The sequence below is a fragment of the Xenopus laevis genome, chromosome 1L (genome assembly GCF_017654675.1).
Source record: "Xenopus laevis strain J_2021 chromosome 1L, Xenopus_laevis_v10.1, whole genome shotgun sequence".
Taxonomy (NCBI): domain Eukaryota; kingdom Metazoa; phylum Chordata; class Amphibia; order Anura; family Pipidae; genus Xenopus; species Xenopus laevis.
The window spans coordinates 172278764-172296257 of NC_054371.1; the positions used below are offsets into that span (position 1 = coordinate 172278764).

At 36.1% G+C, this 17494-nt stretch overlaps 1 protein-coding gene across 1 annotated transcript in view; it reads left to right on the top strand.

The window, feature by feature from the left end:
- tmem132d.L (transmembrane protein 132D L homeolog) overlaps positions 1–17494 on the top strand; it is a 431717-nt gene that overhangs the window by 231903 nt on the left and 182320 nt on the right. Inside the window, exon 3 of the mRNA XM_041567229.1 lies at positions 2212–2355. Within this exon, the coding sequence (XP_041423163.1) occupies positions 2212–2355 (144 nt within the window). The remainder of the gene's footprint in view (positions 1–2211; positions 2356–17494) is intronic.

Below are 17494 nucleotides of genomic sequence, written 5' to 3' on the forward strand. Positions count from 1 at the left end.
AGGCTCCATTAAGATTGACATTGAAAATGGCCATGAACTCTTTACAAGCAATGAGCAAAATATGTCACCAGGCATTCATTCACAATGAAGATTTTTTGTGAAACAGTGACAGCATTTTGAAATGAAAATCTTTGACAAAAATGCCTATTTTCTATGTATTTTGCATGAAAAATAGGCAAACTGACAAAAAGGCCTATTGACTCCAAAATACTTTGCACAAAAAATAATGATAATAGGAGCATTGACTTCAATGCATTGAACTCATTTTTGCCATTTTGGGAATTTTTGGCAAAAAAAAAGCAAAAAAAACTGGGACAAATTACTGTCCAGATATTCTGTTAACCCTGTTCTTCATTTTTGTATCACATACGCCATTAATAACTTATACAAAGGGTTGACATTTCAAACTACTAAATTAGATTCTTCATCATTATTCTTGCTTCTACCGATGGTTCACTGTATACTCAATGCCTAGGAGTCAGTTAACAAAGGTACAGTAGCACAAATCACTGATAATCCTTAACAGGTAATAAAATGCTATAGTGCTATAGTGTGACTACCGCAGATGGTTGGTGTATCAAAAAAGCAAAGCTTAATTCAATCATTCTAGAGTAAATTATGATGGTGTAAGATGTGTGTCTTTGTACATCTTGGTAGAGTCCTGCAGCGGGTCGAGTACCCGCGGGTTACCCGCAAAAACCTGCAGTACCATGCGGGTTTTTCGTTGAAGTTCAAGGTGCGGGTATACCCGCGGGTCGGCGGTTCTGCGGGTTTGCGGGTTCCGGGTCGGGCTGCGGGTCTTCTCAATATAAATATTTGCTCCTTTTTTTCTGGTCACGCCCACTTCCGATGATGTCATTTCCGGTACACAATGACAGCACTTCCAGTTTCACTCCTTTTTTTTCTGATCATATCTACTTCCGATGATGTCACTTCCGGTTTATAATGACAGCACTTCCTGATTCTTGATGGTCAGCGGGTCGCGGGTCCGGGTTGCAGAGAAGGTACTTGCGGGTCGGGTCGGGTTGCGGGTCCAAGCGGGTAAGAATGCGGGTTGCGGGTGCGGGTTGCGGATTGCAGGTTGCGGGTACGGGTCGGGTTCGGGTCCCAAAAAATGGACCCGCGCAGGACTCTACATCTTGGTACATATTTATATTTTTTAAGTTTATTTATATACCTGTTTATGTTTTTATATATATATATATATATATATATATATATATATATATATATATATATATATATATATATATATATATATATATATATATATATAGTCCCATCAAATAGGAACGCACAACCATAAGTAGGTAATGAAAGCTGGATGACAACATTTCCGTACAGGAATCTTCGTCTCCCTGACGAAGATTCCTGTGCGGAATCAAAACGTTGGTCCACAAATAAACCTTCCCTTTATTTGACCTTTTTGTTTAAGCTAATTGACGTCATTGGTGGAAGTTGTTTATATATATAGCTGTGCTCATTAAATCTTTTGCAGTAAAAGCTGCTGAATTTTGTGCTCCATCCTACTTCTATTTTGCATATATCCAAAATTGAAATTGAAATTGCACACAGGGACTTTTAAATGAAGAAAAAAATCCTTTATTGCATGATCTATGTTTCGCCCCTCACTGGGTCCTTTATCATCTTGACAAAGGATTTTAAATTCATTTTTCATTCCCTCTTTGCTTCACCTTGATTTTCTTTATTGCTGATTCTATATAGACTGTGATATATTTCAGAAACAAATTTAGAGACAACTGTGATTATTTAACAACAGTTTTTGTTCAGGGCCTTTTTATGCATGAATACCGCACCCTTGTCACCTGTATGTATAATGGCAATATTGAATTAGGGTCAAATTTATTATCAAAACATTTTCCAACAAACCTTTTGATATTTTACATCCATGTTTAGAAATGACAACATTTGGATTTTTTTATTATTATCGTTTTAGAAGCTATTCTAATTCAAGTGACACTGTTTATTGACTGAATTGGGCTGATGAGTACATCTCTTTATCTTACATATTAGGGCTTATTTATTAGTGCAAATGTAGTGTACAATTTCTAACATATTTATGTTTTTATTTGTTTTTCTTTTTATTTGAAATGTTTATTTCCATCAAACAATACAGGAACAGCAATACAGGGAAAACTTGTAAATATATTTTACACATCTTTAAAAAAAATGTTTTCTTTTGTCTGATAGGGCAAAAGTGACCGAAGGAGTGAATTTAATCGGCATAAGGACTATTTCACGTTTGTGGGATGTGAAAGAAAATTTGGATTTCCCTGGCAAATTATCACCTGTGGTTATTGACTGCCAGCGGATATCATCTCTTTCAGAAAGCAGGTATGCATTTATACTTTAGTATAAAATATGGCATTTATATATAGGTGTCCCACCTTGAATTTTGATAGGAGTGTCTGTGACATCCTCAGTGTGCTTTAGGAAGCTGTTGAGAAGCTAAGCTTAGGAGGTCACATTAACTGATGCTACAGGGCTGGTTATTAAATCCCAGTGCTAAATCTGCTGGTTTCTGAGCTGCCATGTACCAATAATCTGAATTATTTACTAATCAACCATATATTGTGAAATGTATATTATATACAGTTATATTGGTATCAGAATGTAATACAAACAGTACTGATTTTCAGTTTGGGTTTTTCAGATGCGTATACCAGTGAACTCACTACAAAAGCTTGGGCAGTATATAAAATCTGGTAGAAACATCAAACATGATTCTAGCGAGAACATCAATGGCATATTTTTAATACAAGGTGGGTTAGATATGCAATTTAATATTCAGGATCCTTGGACCATTAAGTTATGGAGAAAAGGTAACCCAGTGCTCTAAAGTTCTTCCAGGCAGCAGGCTTGTTGGTGAAGTTTCCTGGTCCTGATCCAGCACTTGCTGTCAGGTTAGGGTAATTTTGTGCCTTTACTATGTGAGACTGTGATGGGTACTCTAACAGAGTGAGCGTCATTTAGGGAAGTTAATTTATACATTTTTGAATGTGTTTTTTAAAGATTTGATTAAGAAAATTAGCTATTAAACTCAATACATTTTTTTTCACAGTTGCAACTTGACTGCTAGTATATTTACAAACAAAAATATAGAGAGAATATTAGATAGCAGGAGTACTGAAAATACACTTGCCATTTGCCTCTGATAAATCTATAAAATAAAAGTTCTGAACATTCCAAAGTGAAAATGTTCTATTTTTTTCCCCTCAATTTTATAAAATTAGGAAAAACTTGAATATGAATTCTTTCACACTTGGCAGGGATGAAGAAAAATGCTATGTGTGTACTGATTCTAAATCCTTCTGGATAAAAGATTTCCATACCTGGAACTAATAATGCAAAAAAATGGTTTCTGTTCAGTAATGTTGAACTTTGAGTGTTGAATTTTGAGAATCGCTTCACATTTTAGTAAGCTGAAAAAGATCTATATTCATTTATATTCATTGGAGAAATTATTTTTTGCTGTAAGAAGTAATAAAGACACTGTAAACAAATGTCTTAAAAACGCAAAATAAAAAATGATTTATAAGAGCTTGTGATTGAATATGATTATGATTTAGGTATAATTTGCAACTCTATACTTACATACTTATAAGAACTATTACAGTTGTGATTAACACGCCTAGTTTCCTCCATCTGCAAATAACTTAATCACATGTAACATTCAGTTCATACCTACTTATGTAAATCTTGTTTTTGATTAAGACATGATTCTAAAGTTCCATGATTTGAATTGTCATCATGAAACACTATGATCATAATCATTCAGAGTGTTTCCAATAAATAATGTTAAACTTTTCTGGACACCCAACGAGCACAAAACAGGGAGGCAAAGTGCTTTATTACCTTTGAGTTACCATTCTGCAGTCAGAATTAAGCTTCATACTTCTTAATAGAATGAAAAAATATTCACTGCTGAAATGACGTATGGCCCATAATGCTATACTAGAATCAGACACTATGACAATTAATTTTATTTCTTAGATAAAACTTGCATTTCAACTGTTTTTGGTTTGATTTTTCTGAGAAAGTGTAAACAAGTAATTAACAGTAATTTCTTTAACTTTAATTCAATTTCTGTAGACAATTTTCAAACAGACGAGGCCTCCGTGGTTATATAATAAGCTTCTAATACCTTTGTGAAAAAACAGATGAGAGCCATTCCAATTTGGCATTTACTACTATAATGGAAAAAACACAGATTTCAAGCACTACAGATGATGGATCAGATATCTGTACTATTAACACAAGCAAATATAACAAATAATCTGCTTCATTTCTCTGTTCCTGACAAAATATTGCATTATTACATTCATAATAATTTAGAAACCACACATAAGTATGTCACCATTTCTTCAATTACTGTGTACAGTAGTGTACAGTTAAGATAGGCTGCTTCATTGATTTTTTATTTTCTAGTAAAATTACCAAAGAAAACTGCCTTAAAAGTGCAACTTCATGTTCTGTGATAATGTTGAGAATAAAGCCAAATAATTCTCTATGGTACTCTATAATATAAAACCAATGTTTCATTGTTTGTATGCTGAAACTGGTTCAGTGATGTGATTTTAATGGGACATAGTAAAACTGCGACCTTTTAATTAGGGTAAAATAAATGGTCTGTCCTATATCTACTTTTTCATAATATTTTTGTGGTCTAACATTCACCATTTCTTTATATGTTCTATAGTGATGGGCGGATCTCTCCCGTTTCGCTTCGCTGAAAAATTAGCGAATTTCCTGCAAAATTCGAAAAACAATAAAAAATGTGCGGAAAAATCGTGAAAGCTGAAAGTTCATGAAAAATTTGTGAAATTCGGACGTTTTCACGAAAAATTTGTGAAATTCGGACGTTTTCACGCAAAATCAAGCAATTCGAACCTTTTCACGGAAAAATCAAGCAATTCGAACGTTTTCATGAAAAAATTTTGAAAATCGAAAATTGCCGCAGGTGAATTTTCACTGCCAAGACATTCGCAAATTTATTCACCGGCGCCGGAACACAGGAATTTGCCACAAATTCGTGCCTGACAAATTTATTCGCATATCATTCAAGAGTCAAATTCAAAAAAAGTTGTATGATTCGAATTGGTTCATGATTTTATCAAGATTTTTCCCGAACCAACTTTTTTTTTATCTTATCTTCCGATAAATTAGGTAAATTCATGGATGGGAAAAGTCCCTACATGTGTGTTCTATGACTTTCTACCATTATCAGCTATCTGATTAGCTAATAACTAAATCACTGTTGATGTGGCCAGCAGAAAAGAGTAAAGGAAGGAATGTCCTAGGCACCAAATATATTTTTATTTCAAGTCTTTTTCCAAGATGAGTATTTGATTTGTACAGAGCCTGGGGGGGGGGGGTCTCTAAAGGTCATCAATTGTAAACAGATAGGGATTTAGATTGTGTGTTTTTTTTCCTTTTTACTGTTAGCACCGCCAGAGCAGATTTTGATCAATACATGGCCAGAAAACTGATATGGAGAACTTAAAAGACTCTGTAAAGAGGATTAAATAAAGAGGTTCCACTTTTAATGCCACAATCAATCAGTTTCTCCCCAACTGTAAAAAAAATAAACAACATTTTAGCTATTACGAAGTAAGTCCTTATTCTGAAGCACCAGTCAAGATCTACTATGAAGGGGTTGATGGAAATTAAAACACTTTTAGTTTTATTGCGGCGTTTCACATAGAAAGAACTATGCAGAGTGAATTTGCCTTAAAGCGTGATCAGGCTGCAAGTAAAAGTACATTCTGAGTTCATCATTTTTCAAGCTATTTACATTTCATTTGCATATTGTTTAATTACTCCGAAAACTAAAAAAAACCTCACATGAATGCAAAGGTATATTATCAAACCAATTTGAATTTTATTGCTTGATGGTTTAGCATGGATCAGAAAATATTATTAATAAAACTAACTTACTGTGAAAAGTAAGGGAGACACTTGGGGGAAATGACATACTGCACTCACTTGATGCCAGAAAAAAATGGAAAACATTAGCAATTATATTTTAAAGTCTCTCGTGCTTGAAAAAACTCATCATAACATGATTAACATATAATTATTTTCTTAATAGGAAAATATTTTCTAAGATGACTTTGATAAGCTATATGATTAATGTTTATGATTTTGCTTGGATCCCTAATAGTTGCATCACCCAGTAATTGAAATAACTATTCTTCTTTGTATTTACTGGAAAGACACTAAAGATCTGATTCAATGCTGGTAGGCATATGACAATTTTCACATAAAACTCTTTGTATGCACTGCAATTTGTTATGTATGCTGGCATCAAAATGTGTATGTATGCACACAAGTGCACAGCTTAGGGGGAGCATACTTTGGTGTCACTATATATTTACAGTAATCACTGTCAAAGCAAAGTTTAGTCTTCATGCAAGACAAAAAACCTCACAAAGCATCACTAAAGTTCTCAATGCTAATTACTTTCAAAGTGCCCCATTTTACATGATTTTTTGTGGGATTCAGCATGCTTATTTCTATGGAAATGTGATGTACTGATTGTAGGATTGTTGTTGTTAGGCTGCTATTAAAGTATGTATAATAATTGAGTGGGTTTTGTATTCCACTAGGTAATGGTTTCCTTTGATTTTCTAATTGCCTAGGGCATTCGTTTGGCCCATACTTATACTTATGAGTACCATGACCAGTATGTCATTAGAGGCCCTTAGTACATTTATTTTAGAGACTTTAAACCTTGAATAGATTCAATTCGAAGTATTGTGGCCATAAAGCTATTTAATTTCATGAATGCCACATACTCTAATAGAAAGATTTATGAAAGATGACATTACAAGTCTTATACTTATGGCAAGAACTAAACTTGAAAACAGAACACTCTTCATATCAAGTATTTGGAAATGACTACATTGTAGAGGTCTGTGATATTTAACAAACCATACTACAGGTTTTTTTTTCTTAACTGACATTATAAAATTCATTTTTAATTTCGTCTGTACTTGGCTCTCATTTAGCATTTTAATAGTATCATTTTTCCCATGTAGACATGGAGATTGAGATTTTTAACTTTTAGCATAGCATCATCTCTATCTGTATCCTTATCTTGATGTCTGGTTTTAAAATAAATTAAGTAGCACAGGTTGCCTTTTTTGTCAATAATGAATGGTGATATTATGAATGTTTGTATGTGCAGTTCCAGTAAATCCATAGCATGTGATATTTGCTTTTCTGGATGTAATCTCACCTAAGCTCATCTATTGATGAGTGTCTTACTTTTTAATTTTCAAACGATATCAATATTAGTGGTGCTTTTATATTTTGTATAATGACATTAATCCTTTTTGACTTTTTTTCCACTAGATCATTTTAAAAAGAATTACCAAATATCACTTGGATTTAATGAGTAAATACTTGAACCCAATGATTGCCAATAACTCCAGAAAGTTACTTTATTTGTTTGCCCTGCATCTGCAAGTCAATAATTTTATGGCAGCAAAAGCCCAATTTTTAATAAAGGGTTTGATCTTATAGATGCATATATTATATTATATAGAGCCATATTTAACATCTGACTTCTATTTATAAGTCACCAAACCCATTGTTTTCTGCATAGAGTCTACATAAATTATCTGAAAGTAAGCCCCACAGCTCTACATGACAACTTAAATTTTTTGAGATTTATTCTACCCTGAAGCTGGAAATAGCACAAATCCAAAATTACTCCAGATAAAACCTGTTGAGGTCATGTAGAAGTCAATGGCAGCAGTCCCTTAAACCATTTGAAGATGTTTGTAGCCTTTATGATGTTTGAGTTTGTTGGAGGTTTTTTTTCGCCGAAAACTCAATCAATTTGAGTATTGGAGTTTTTCTCCCGACTACACTGATTCGAGTTTTTTTTACATTTGAGTTTTTTATAAATTAGAACACATTCAAAAGTAATTCAAACATTTAAATGATTTTCTAGTAGACTTAAGGTATGAGGATACAAATCATGGAAAGATCTGTTATCCGGAAAGACCCAGGCCTGAGCATTCTGGATTAACAGGTCCCATACCTGCATTAAGGTGGCCATACACAGGCCAAACAAGTGGATCTCTTCCCTATATGACAACATTAAGGTGGGCAATATCGGGCTGATCCGATCGTGGGCCCTAGGGCCCAACGATCAGATCAGAATGGAGGCAATATGGGCGGTCGGAACGCGGGACTGCATTAACTAACAGATACGGCCGCGACATACGGTTTTTTACCCTACCCGATCGACATCTGCCTGACTTTCAGCCAGATATTGATCAGAGGGTCCTACACATGGGCCAATAAGCTGCCAAATCAGTCTGTCGGCAGCATTTATTGGTCCATGTATGGGGGCATATAGTACCGATGAGCACAACTGCTGTGTTTCACCTTGACCAAAAATTAGTGAAACAAAACAAAACAAAAGCAAAACAATTAGCATAATGCCAAAATTTCACCTAATGCATTGGAGTCACTGGGCATTTTTTCCCCACATTTTTTCTTGTGCCAAATTCATTGGAATCAATGGTCACTTTCTCCTGCTTTTCTACTTCTCTTTGTTTAAAAGGGAAAAAAAAAATTCTCAGCAAAACAAAATGCAAACAATAAGTTTTCACCATTGCAGAGAAACAATATTATATTGATATGCCACAGAAAACTTCTAAGTTCTGTCTTTTCTGCTACTGGCCTTTTTCTGATTTTGTGGCAGTGCATTTATCCTAATCCTGAAAATGTATGTACTGTATGTCAGCTGCGTTTATCCTTGGTAATAAAAGCCATGCCAAACAGGGAGTGCACAAGCAGGCAACCCATTTTGATGGAAAAATATTCATATTTATGGAACCTAGTGAAAACTGACAAATTTTGAACATCACAATAACAAATGTTGATAGGAAGGTTCCTTCTGGGTGGATAATGTCAAATATTATTATAATACAATGAATAAAACCCAGAGGATACAGAGTAAAGGCAGAGGTAGAGGTAATTAGTCATAATATTATAACCAACCCACAGAGCAGTTGTACCCACATACATATGCATAATCTATTGAGTGTATAAATTACACGAGTACAACAATGGTTCCTTCTGTAATATGCAGCAATAATCAAACATAACATCACTGAAATTCAACCAATGATTACCTGTTTAGTGGTCCTATTCAAAATTCCCACCCTTGTCCCAGGTTATCACCCTTTATCTGTAAAACAGGCAGCATCTACTCCTATCACACCAGTGTGAAACACTTACTTTGTAAAAGTATCAGGGCAACCCATGTAAAATCACATGTCCTAAAATGGAACACTCACAGTTCCAAACTGTCTCTAGAAGCAGTGTCAGCAAAGAAATGTTTGTCGTGAACATACGTTTTATGGGATAGCAGCTGCAAACAAGCCTAGCATCACCAAACATATTACTTGGAGTGGTATTTGTCTGCCATACATGAATTGCCTTTAAGCATCTGAGTCTAAAAGACAAATTTGGGTTTTTCTAGTAATGCTGACTGTAAAGTTTTGAAGGTAGGTTCATTTCTGCTTAAGCATGTCAAGGGGACTCTTCAATTGACCCTTTTGCCTTGAGCCATCCCACTGAACCCCATTGTTACATACCTAAATGAAACACCAGGAGACAGAAACCGAGTAAAAAGGTCACAGCATTTATTAAAAAAAAATGAGAACTGTGCCAGCTCAATCCAAGGCTTTATTCTAAAGCCACAATTCCATAAGAGATCACTACTATGCTCTGCGGTTTTTAACTGAAGACTTGAGATCAGCACTATGTCATCATATCCACCACTGAGTATTAGGCTGCCTCTACCTACAGAGAGGATGGCCCCAAACTCTACTACCAGCAGGAGCTGCATCTTCCACCATGAGAGAAGTCTAACAGCCCTGCTGACGGCCCTGAATCTGCAGTGTCTCGATGATAGGAAATCCAAGCAGGCTGTCACCTAGCACAAGCAGTGGTAGCATCTGTATCAATCAACCCACCATGCAGTCACAGGAGAGAACCTCCTTTCTACCTCTTATAAAATTTCCTGTGCAGTACTCAAATTCCTACTGCTGCTGTAACAAATAAAACTTATAATACATTATCATATATCCATTATTTTGATCCAGAGGAAGGCAAAAAAACCCAGCCTGAAGTCAGTGCCTCACACACCATTATCCCAGTACTTGGTCTAACCCACACTCTGGAGTTGACCAGCTGCTGTAAACGATATATAGGCAATATTTGTAAACAAAGAAAAAGAGAAAATTTGCCAGTGCACGGTTTACCTTTAAAAATAATTTTTACAAAAAATGAGGTGTTAGTACCACACTTTGGCCAAAATATGTAAGCTCACGTGCACCGTCAAAAAATTACCTTCTTACACTATCTATTAGCATTTTAAGTTTGTAGTGCATTTAAAATCAGGTCCCCTAGTAAACAATGTGACTGAGTAATAAGACCATAGTGCACTTCCCCTTAACTCATGGGCTATAGTGAAAAAGTTTTTTGCCCCAGCCAATTAGCATACATCTATAAGTAATTCTTTTTTTAAAGGCTAAATGGCAGCCATAGGCAATATTTGGCTAAAAATTGTACAAGAAACACAGAAAGAAATCATCAGCGCTTGGTCTATCTCACACTGTGGCGTTGACCAATTGCCATAGACACTATTGCCCCAGCGCTTAGTCTAACCCACATTCTGGAGTTGACCAGCTGCCGTAAACGATAAAAAGCCAATATTTGTACACAAAGAGAAGAAAATGTGCCAGCACACGTGCCACGTCTTACGTATATACTGTGTAAAGACACAGAAACCACAATTTAGCAGTGCATACAGGAAAACATCCACGTTCAGTTATTAATAGATATTATGAGAACAAATAGAAGAAAAACTCCTGACATTTTCGCTAAATATTCAAAATATGGGAGTGTGGGATGTTTCCACCTGCTCAGAAGATAAGGAAGTGAACAGCTTCTTCCCCTGACATCACATCCCTCTATTTCTCCACTCCAGCCCAACTTTCCACCAAATTAATTCCTTGCTTCTCACCCAATCCCAGCTGCATCTGATTTTGCCAATCTCTAAACATAAACCAGTATAATCTGGCTGCTGGTCATTTAGATCCCTTGCACTTAGCTCCAGGGTTTACCTTGATAATATTACCTTGGCTTCAGGATGAGATCTTGGATAGGAAGATAGTTTATAGAGGGAAGAGTTATCAAAGTTTTTTGGCATGTTTTTCAAAAAGTCACCAAATATTTTTTAATTTTATTTTAAGATGCATATATACAAAGTGCACTGAAACCTCAATTTTACACCCCCTGATTTTAAGTTTCCCCTCATTTTACATCATATATATTATGCATAATACACTTCCTGGATTTTACATTTTCCTGTATTTTACACAATTTTTCCTGGTCCCCTGAAAAATCAGGGGTCCCCTAAAATGGTTTTTATTGTATTCCACAATTAAATTGTTTCAGTAGATGCAATGAATTTTATTATATTCTAAAACTCCCTACTCACCAATGCACAATTGAATTTCAGCAGTGTGGGAGCCAGTTGCACATCATCTACTGCAATATCTAATTTCCACCGCAGTAGGCTTACTCATTTTTCCCCTCATTTTACATTGTATATATTATGCATAATACACTTCCGGGATTTTACATTTTCCTGTATTTTACACAATTTTTTCTGGTCCCCTGAAAAATCAGGGGTCCCCTAAAATGGTATTCCACAATTAAATTGTTTCAGTAGATGCAATGAATTTTATTATATTCTAAAACTCCCTGCTCACCAATGCACAATTGAATTTCAGCAGTTTGGGAGCCAGTTGCACATCATCTACTGCAATACCTAATTTCCACCGCAGTAAGCTTATAAGATATAAATATAGAGTAACTTATTCCAAGAATATATTGTCTGAAAGCTAATAACTACACATAAGTGGTAAGCATCCTTTATTTTAGTAAATTGAGCTGAAGGATTTCACTGCTCTATATGCCGTATGACTCAATACTATGAAGCAATGCAATGTAAACTAACATTTTTTACAGAACCGCATACTGTAATCAGTATGCAAGGATTACATTACTACAGTAAACTCAGGAATGACCCTTTGGATCACCCATGTTATAGAGTGCATGTCTTATACAAAAATAAACACATTTTATATGAAAATTAAATAGGCTACACCTTCACTTTAACTAATTTTATTTTTATTTTATATTGTTGATTTGGTGTCTCCTTTCTTTGTGTTTCTTTGCTTGGAAAGGTAACATGTTTGGTTCTTAGTATGCAAAAATATCGGGTTTTATTACACTTCTTTATGACTTCTCTTAGAGCATAGTTAGGCTCAGAAGTGGGCACAGAATTGACCCATTAAAATGCTCTTTGCAATGCATTTGTGCCTGCTTGTGCTCATGCATATTAGCAAATATACTGGTTATAACTAATTCAGTATATATGAAATGGCATGCTAACTTGCAATGAAGCTGTGTACCAAACACCTTAACCAGGCTATAAGTACAAGGCCCCTTTTTGTATAGTATCTACTTCCACTCCTTCCACTAAAGAGTATGTAATTGCATGCCCTGATGCCAACCCTTCCCTTCTAGGCACACGGTGCACAGATTTGGAAGTTACTTACAACCCACAAACTTTCTGTCTCTGGTATCTAGTTCTTTCATGATGTAGTCAGGTATTCAATATTCAGGTTAATATGCTCTCATTGTACAAGAAACCCTGCTACAAATCCCACACATTCAATGGGGCTCATTTATGAAAATTGTATTTTGCTTTAGCCAGCCTTAAAGTTGAAGTTTGACATTGTAATGCCTTTCTTTTTTGCCTGCATGCTAAATACTTTTTTCTTTCAATTAGCTCAGAAAATGTAAAAGCATAGAGTGTGCTAAGTATATTCATAAGGGTCTTTAGGGGGCATCATGGAAGGATTTCTATGGGAATCTGATTCATAGAATTCTAGATATTATATAGTGTGCCACAATGTGCATTGTGCAACCCTTTCGGCTGGCATAGGATACAAAGTGAAGTAGGAGTCGCACACACGTAGCTGCATGAAAGGTATTAACCCATTTATTATAATAAACAACTAATGTTTTGGGCAGCCAAGCCACCCTTCATCAGAATGGCTCCTGTATACAGTTCAAGTACCCCTCGGGCTGCAGGACTACGATGAAGTAGGAAGTAAACTTCATGTAGGATCATTCTCACTGGTTAAAAATGTTTGAAGCAAGAAAAGATCAATTTTCAGCACAGTGCCACTTAAATGAAGCTCCATGAAGTTGTCATATTTGATGTGGCAAATGGGCATGAATAAGCCATAATCTAGAACCATAAATGTAAATAGCAATTGTGTTTCTCATCAGCACATTAAAGCATGTTTCAGGGCAGGTAACATACTACCCGAAGTGTCTTATAAATTTTTTATATGAAAGTGCTTAATCACTGGCTCATGGACTAAAAGCAATACAAATGAGTCAAAACAGAAAAAATTACTGCACAAGAACTGTGGATATCTGACTCTGTCCTTCACTTTCTACATTTAATACCTTGCTAAATCAAGCTTCATCCTCATGCCCTGTTTCTGCTCTTATGTTGCTAATGACTCTACTTAATCACTTATTCAAGCACTTAACATCTCCTATCTCTATTATAATAACCCTCTGACAAGTGGACTTCCATTAACTGAATTTGCACCACTTCAATCCTCCAGAAATATGTGTGCAAGATAGATTTTCCTGTTTTATTACATTTTAACCTTTAAAATGTAATAAAAAGGTTACCCACCCAATTCTGCTCTCCAATCTGCCTGTCATCTTTACAAAGTAACAGTTGCCATTCCTGCCTCCAACTCCTCTCCTGACCATACCCATTTCAAAGATTTCAGGCAAGTTAATTAAGTTCTTTAAAGAGAATATATACCACTTTTTGACATGAGTTCATTCTTTGGGCAAAAGAATAAATGTTAACTTCTTGCAAAAGAGATGAATTCTGGGACTTGAAGTCACTCTGCTTTCCATAGTGTGTATTGTGGAATGTTCTGTCCAGTCTCTCTCTGTGTACCTTAGCCAACCTTCACTCACACAACCGTTACCACCCCAGGGATTGTAATAAACACTTACAATAACAATAAACAGAAGGTTCCACACAATTATCCGCAAAACTCAGGAATGTCCCTTTATTAGTCACCAGCACAGCTTCCACAGTGATACTTGCTACACACAATCTTCCCCAATGTATCTAAACCAGAACTAGGAGTCCCAGGTAACTAGGTCCCCTAGGCTGCCTACCTTCCTTGTCTCCTCCTTGAGTCAGGGATGCTGTACACTTTAACAAATATTCAGCACCAGGGTCCTAGAAGTACTAGAAAAGTCCAATATACTGCAGAACACTGCGAAGTGATAATTATTCAAAAAGTGAATTTATTAGCTCAAAACATGTGAGCAGACTATATGTGGCAATGTTTCGGGCCTCACAGGACCCTTTATCAAGAGGTACTAGGGCAGGGGTGTCCAAACTTTTTGCAACAAAGGCCAGATTTGGTGAGGTGAAAAAGTGTGGGGGCCGACCATTGAGAGTGCCATTCTTTGAAGCATTACTCAGTTATTTTGTGACTAACCCCTGTAAGCATTTGGCCACATGTTGATATATCTAGGAATGCCCCAAGCTCCCATATAGGAAACTATTTAAGGCTTTCCAAGTTCCCAGTGGGATGGGTCCCCTTCAGGTGTTCTTTACCCACTAGCGTTGAAATGAAACGACTGACCATAGATATCCATCGTGAGATGGCAGCAAAGTGGCCAATGCAGTGGGTTCTAGAGGGAGTAAGTGAGATGGAATTATATTCTGATACTTTCACTAGAATGAAATCACTCCAAGTCGGTCTGGACATATTTAGTCATAGGAGACAATGGAGCTGATAAAAGCAAATAGGTGACATAACACAAACTTAAACTAAAGATCATAAGTTTTCATCACCAGAGATGCATCTGGCGCCGAAACGCTCAGTCAAGCTTTGCACCATTGTAAATAGAGTATGTTGTACATTCTGGGCTCTTCAATGTTGAGACCAGCCACCCAAAGTAGTAATCTGCCAGCAGTCTGTCATGGTGGGTGGAGTAATCCTGTAAGGAGACAAGTCTTGCAGCAAAACTGTTTGAACAGCTCCATGGCAGCATCCGGCGAGAACTAGCGCCTAATCCAGTGACATCATGACGTCACACGCACATTGCACCACTGCGCGCAGCCGACATAACAAGAAGATAAATGGCTCTACTCATCTCTGCTCAGGCTGGCCAGTTGGGTGCCAGTTTTTATCTGGGTCTGCCTTTGAGTGGGTGAATTCTTGTTTAAAACTGCGGCCAGTCTGAAATTGAAAACGGGCCGCAATTGGCCTGCGGGCCAAAGTTTGGACATGCCTGCTGTAAGTGCTGCAAGAGCTCAAAATAGAAAGTATGTTAAAACTGCAGCTGTGCACCTCTGTAACTGCATTGTCTTGGTAAAATATTTTCCCAGTTGATCTGAACATAGAATTGAGCTACTGCTTTGCCCAGCGAAATTAAATGTCTGGTGCAACTGCAGCTACATACACATACACAATTGCTTTGCACATCTACATGAAATGTTCAATACTGCTAGATTTCTTTGCTGGCACACTGTGGGGTAAGGATATTCAGGTTTTACCATATCTGCACATACTCATAATATCATAATACATTCTGGTCATGGTATGTCTGTGTAACAAACAGAAAAGCCTGCTCTTAGGTTAAACTACTCTACTGTATTTTAGATATGTGTGCCTATTTCCTGCTCTTTTTCCTATCAAACTAGAAATAAACTCAGAAACATAATTCGATTTTGGTTAAAAAAAACTGTATAGGTTTAAAGGAGCCCTGAATCCAGGTTAATCACTTTCAAATCATATCATATGAGTAGAAGATGCTCATAAGAAAAACAAAATAGTTTCCGAATCATTATACTTTACAGGAAAGCTTTTCTTTTATATTTTGGAATGGCTGTTTCATATAATGCAGCCTGTATCTGACATTTAAAGGTTTTTTTAACAAAAGAATCAGTTATTCTAATCAAGATAATATTTACCTGATATGTTGCTCCGGTTGGTTACAAGTTTAGAAGCATAAGCTTACAGTTTGATGTATTATGCCACTGCTTGTTTTCACTGCCTTCATTAAACACCATTGTATCTGGACAGTTGTGTTTCTTGACAAAAAGACATTTTTCTTTGTGTGTTTATATAATAAAATTAAAGTGAGGACAATCCCCAGGCTTTTTACCTTGAAAGCTGCTGTAATATTTTTCACTGACAACAGAATTACATTGCCCACTGGTCTACAAGGGACAGCTTACAAGAAGAACAGCTATTTTTAACTGTCTGAATCAAGGCAGCACTCTGAATCTCAATCTCTTACCCTGGGATGAAATAATTAAAGAACCCATTTTTCAGAAACCACAAAAAAGTAGATTTCCTTTCTAAATCAATAATCATGGGAGACATAGCCCTAGGGGGATCAATATTAGCTATCAAAAGTCGCTGGTCATGTTTATAGATGCAAGTAGCTCTTCAGAAGTTGGTGGGGAGTGCACTGGAATTGTCTAATCATATATTCTGCTATACTGTTTGCCAAGGGAATTTATACCAGCTAGTTACTTGTTTTGCATTTTGAGAAAGGGTCACACATCGCTCATAATTTCACCCTCATTCTCCAGCCAGTTTTTTTCAAACCAATTCAGGCACTGGTTGATATACACTTAGCAAAAAACGTTGACATTAATTTTTTAAGTTGAGTCAAATTGTAGATAGTGTCTGAGCGAATTCAAAGGAAGTAAAGCATGTCTTCCAATTAATTGGTTTGTGAGCAGCCCCCACCCCCACTTATTATTTCTATATATTGAATGGTATGGTTCACTTCTAATGCTTATACATATTGAATTAGCAACGTTTACATTTTATTAAATCACTGCCTTGTCTTGTCAGTAGGGCTGCTATGGGCTTAGCATAATAAAGCTTGAGACATAGCTGAGTCCTACTATTTGTTAAGAATATAAATCAATAGAAATTTGCCATTATCTGAGAAAAACTTTTACTGAACAATATGCAATTGAGCCACTATTGCCCTAACTTTTTCTGTGCTCTTTATTCATTGGAGGTTCAAGATGATATTTTAACCAGTTTAAGATGATATTTTCACCAGTTTAAGCACACTTTAAACACATTGCCCATACATAGACTCACTGATACTAAATACTACAGCAGTGCTGGACTGTGTCCTTAAGAAATACATACATTTAAAAGGATTGACGTATGGTGGAACGGTGGTGCCTTTACCAAACAAGTACTATTATATGCTATTCGAATACAAGAATACAATAAATGAGGTTACTAATAAATAAGGTGCCAATTTATGAACATTTGAGTTTGTGTTTTTT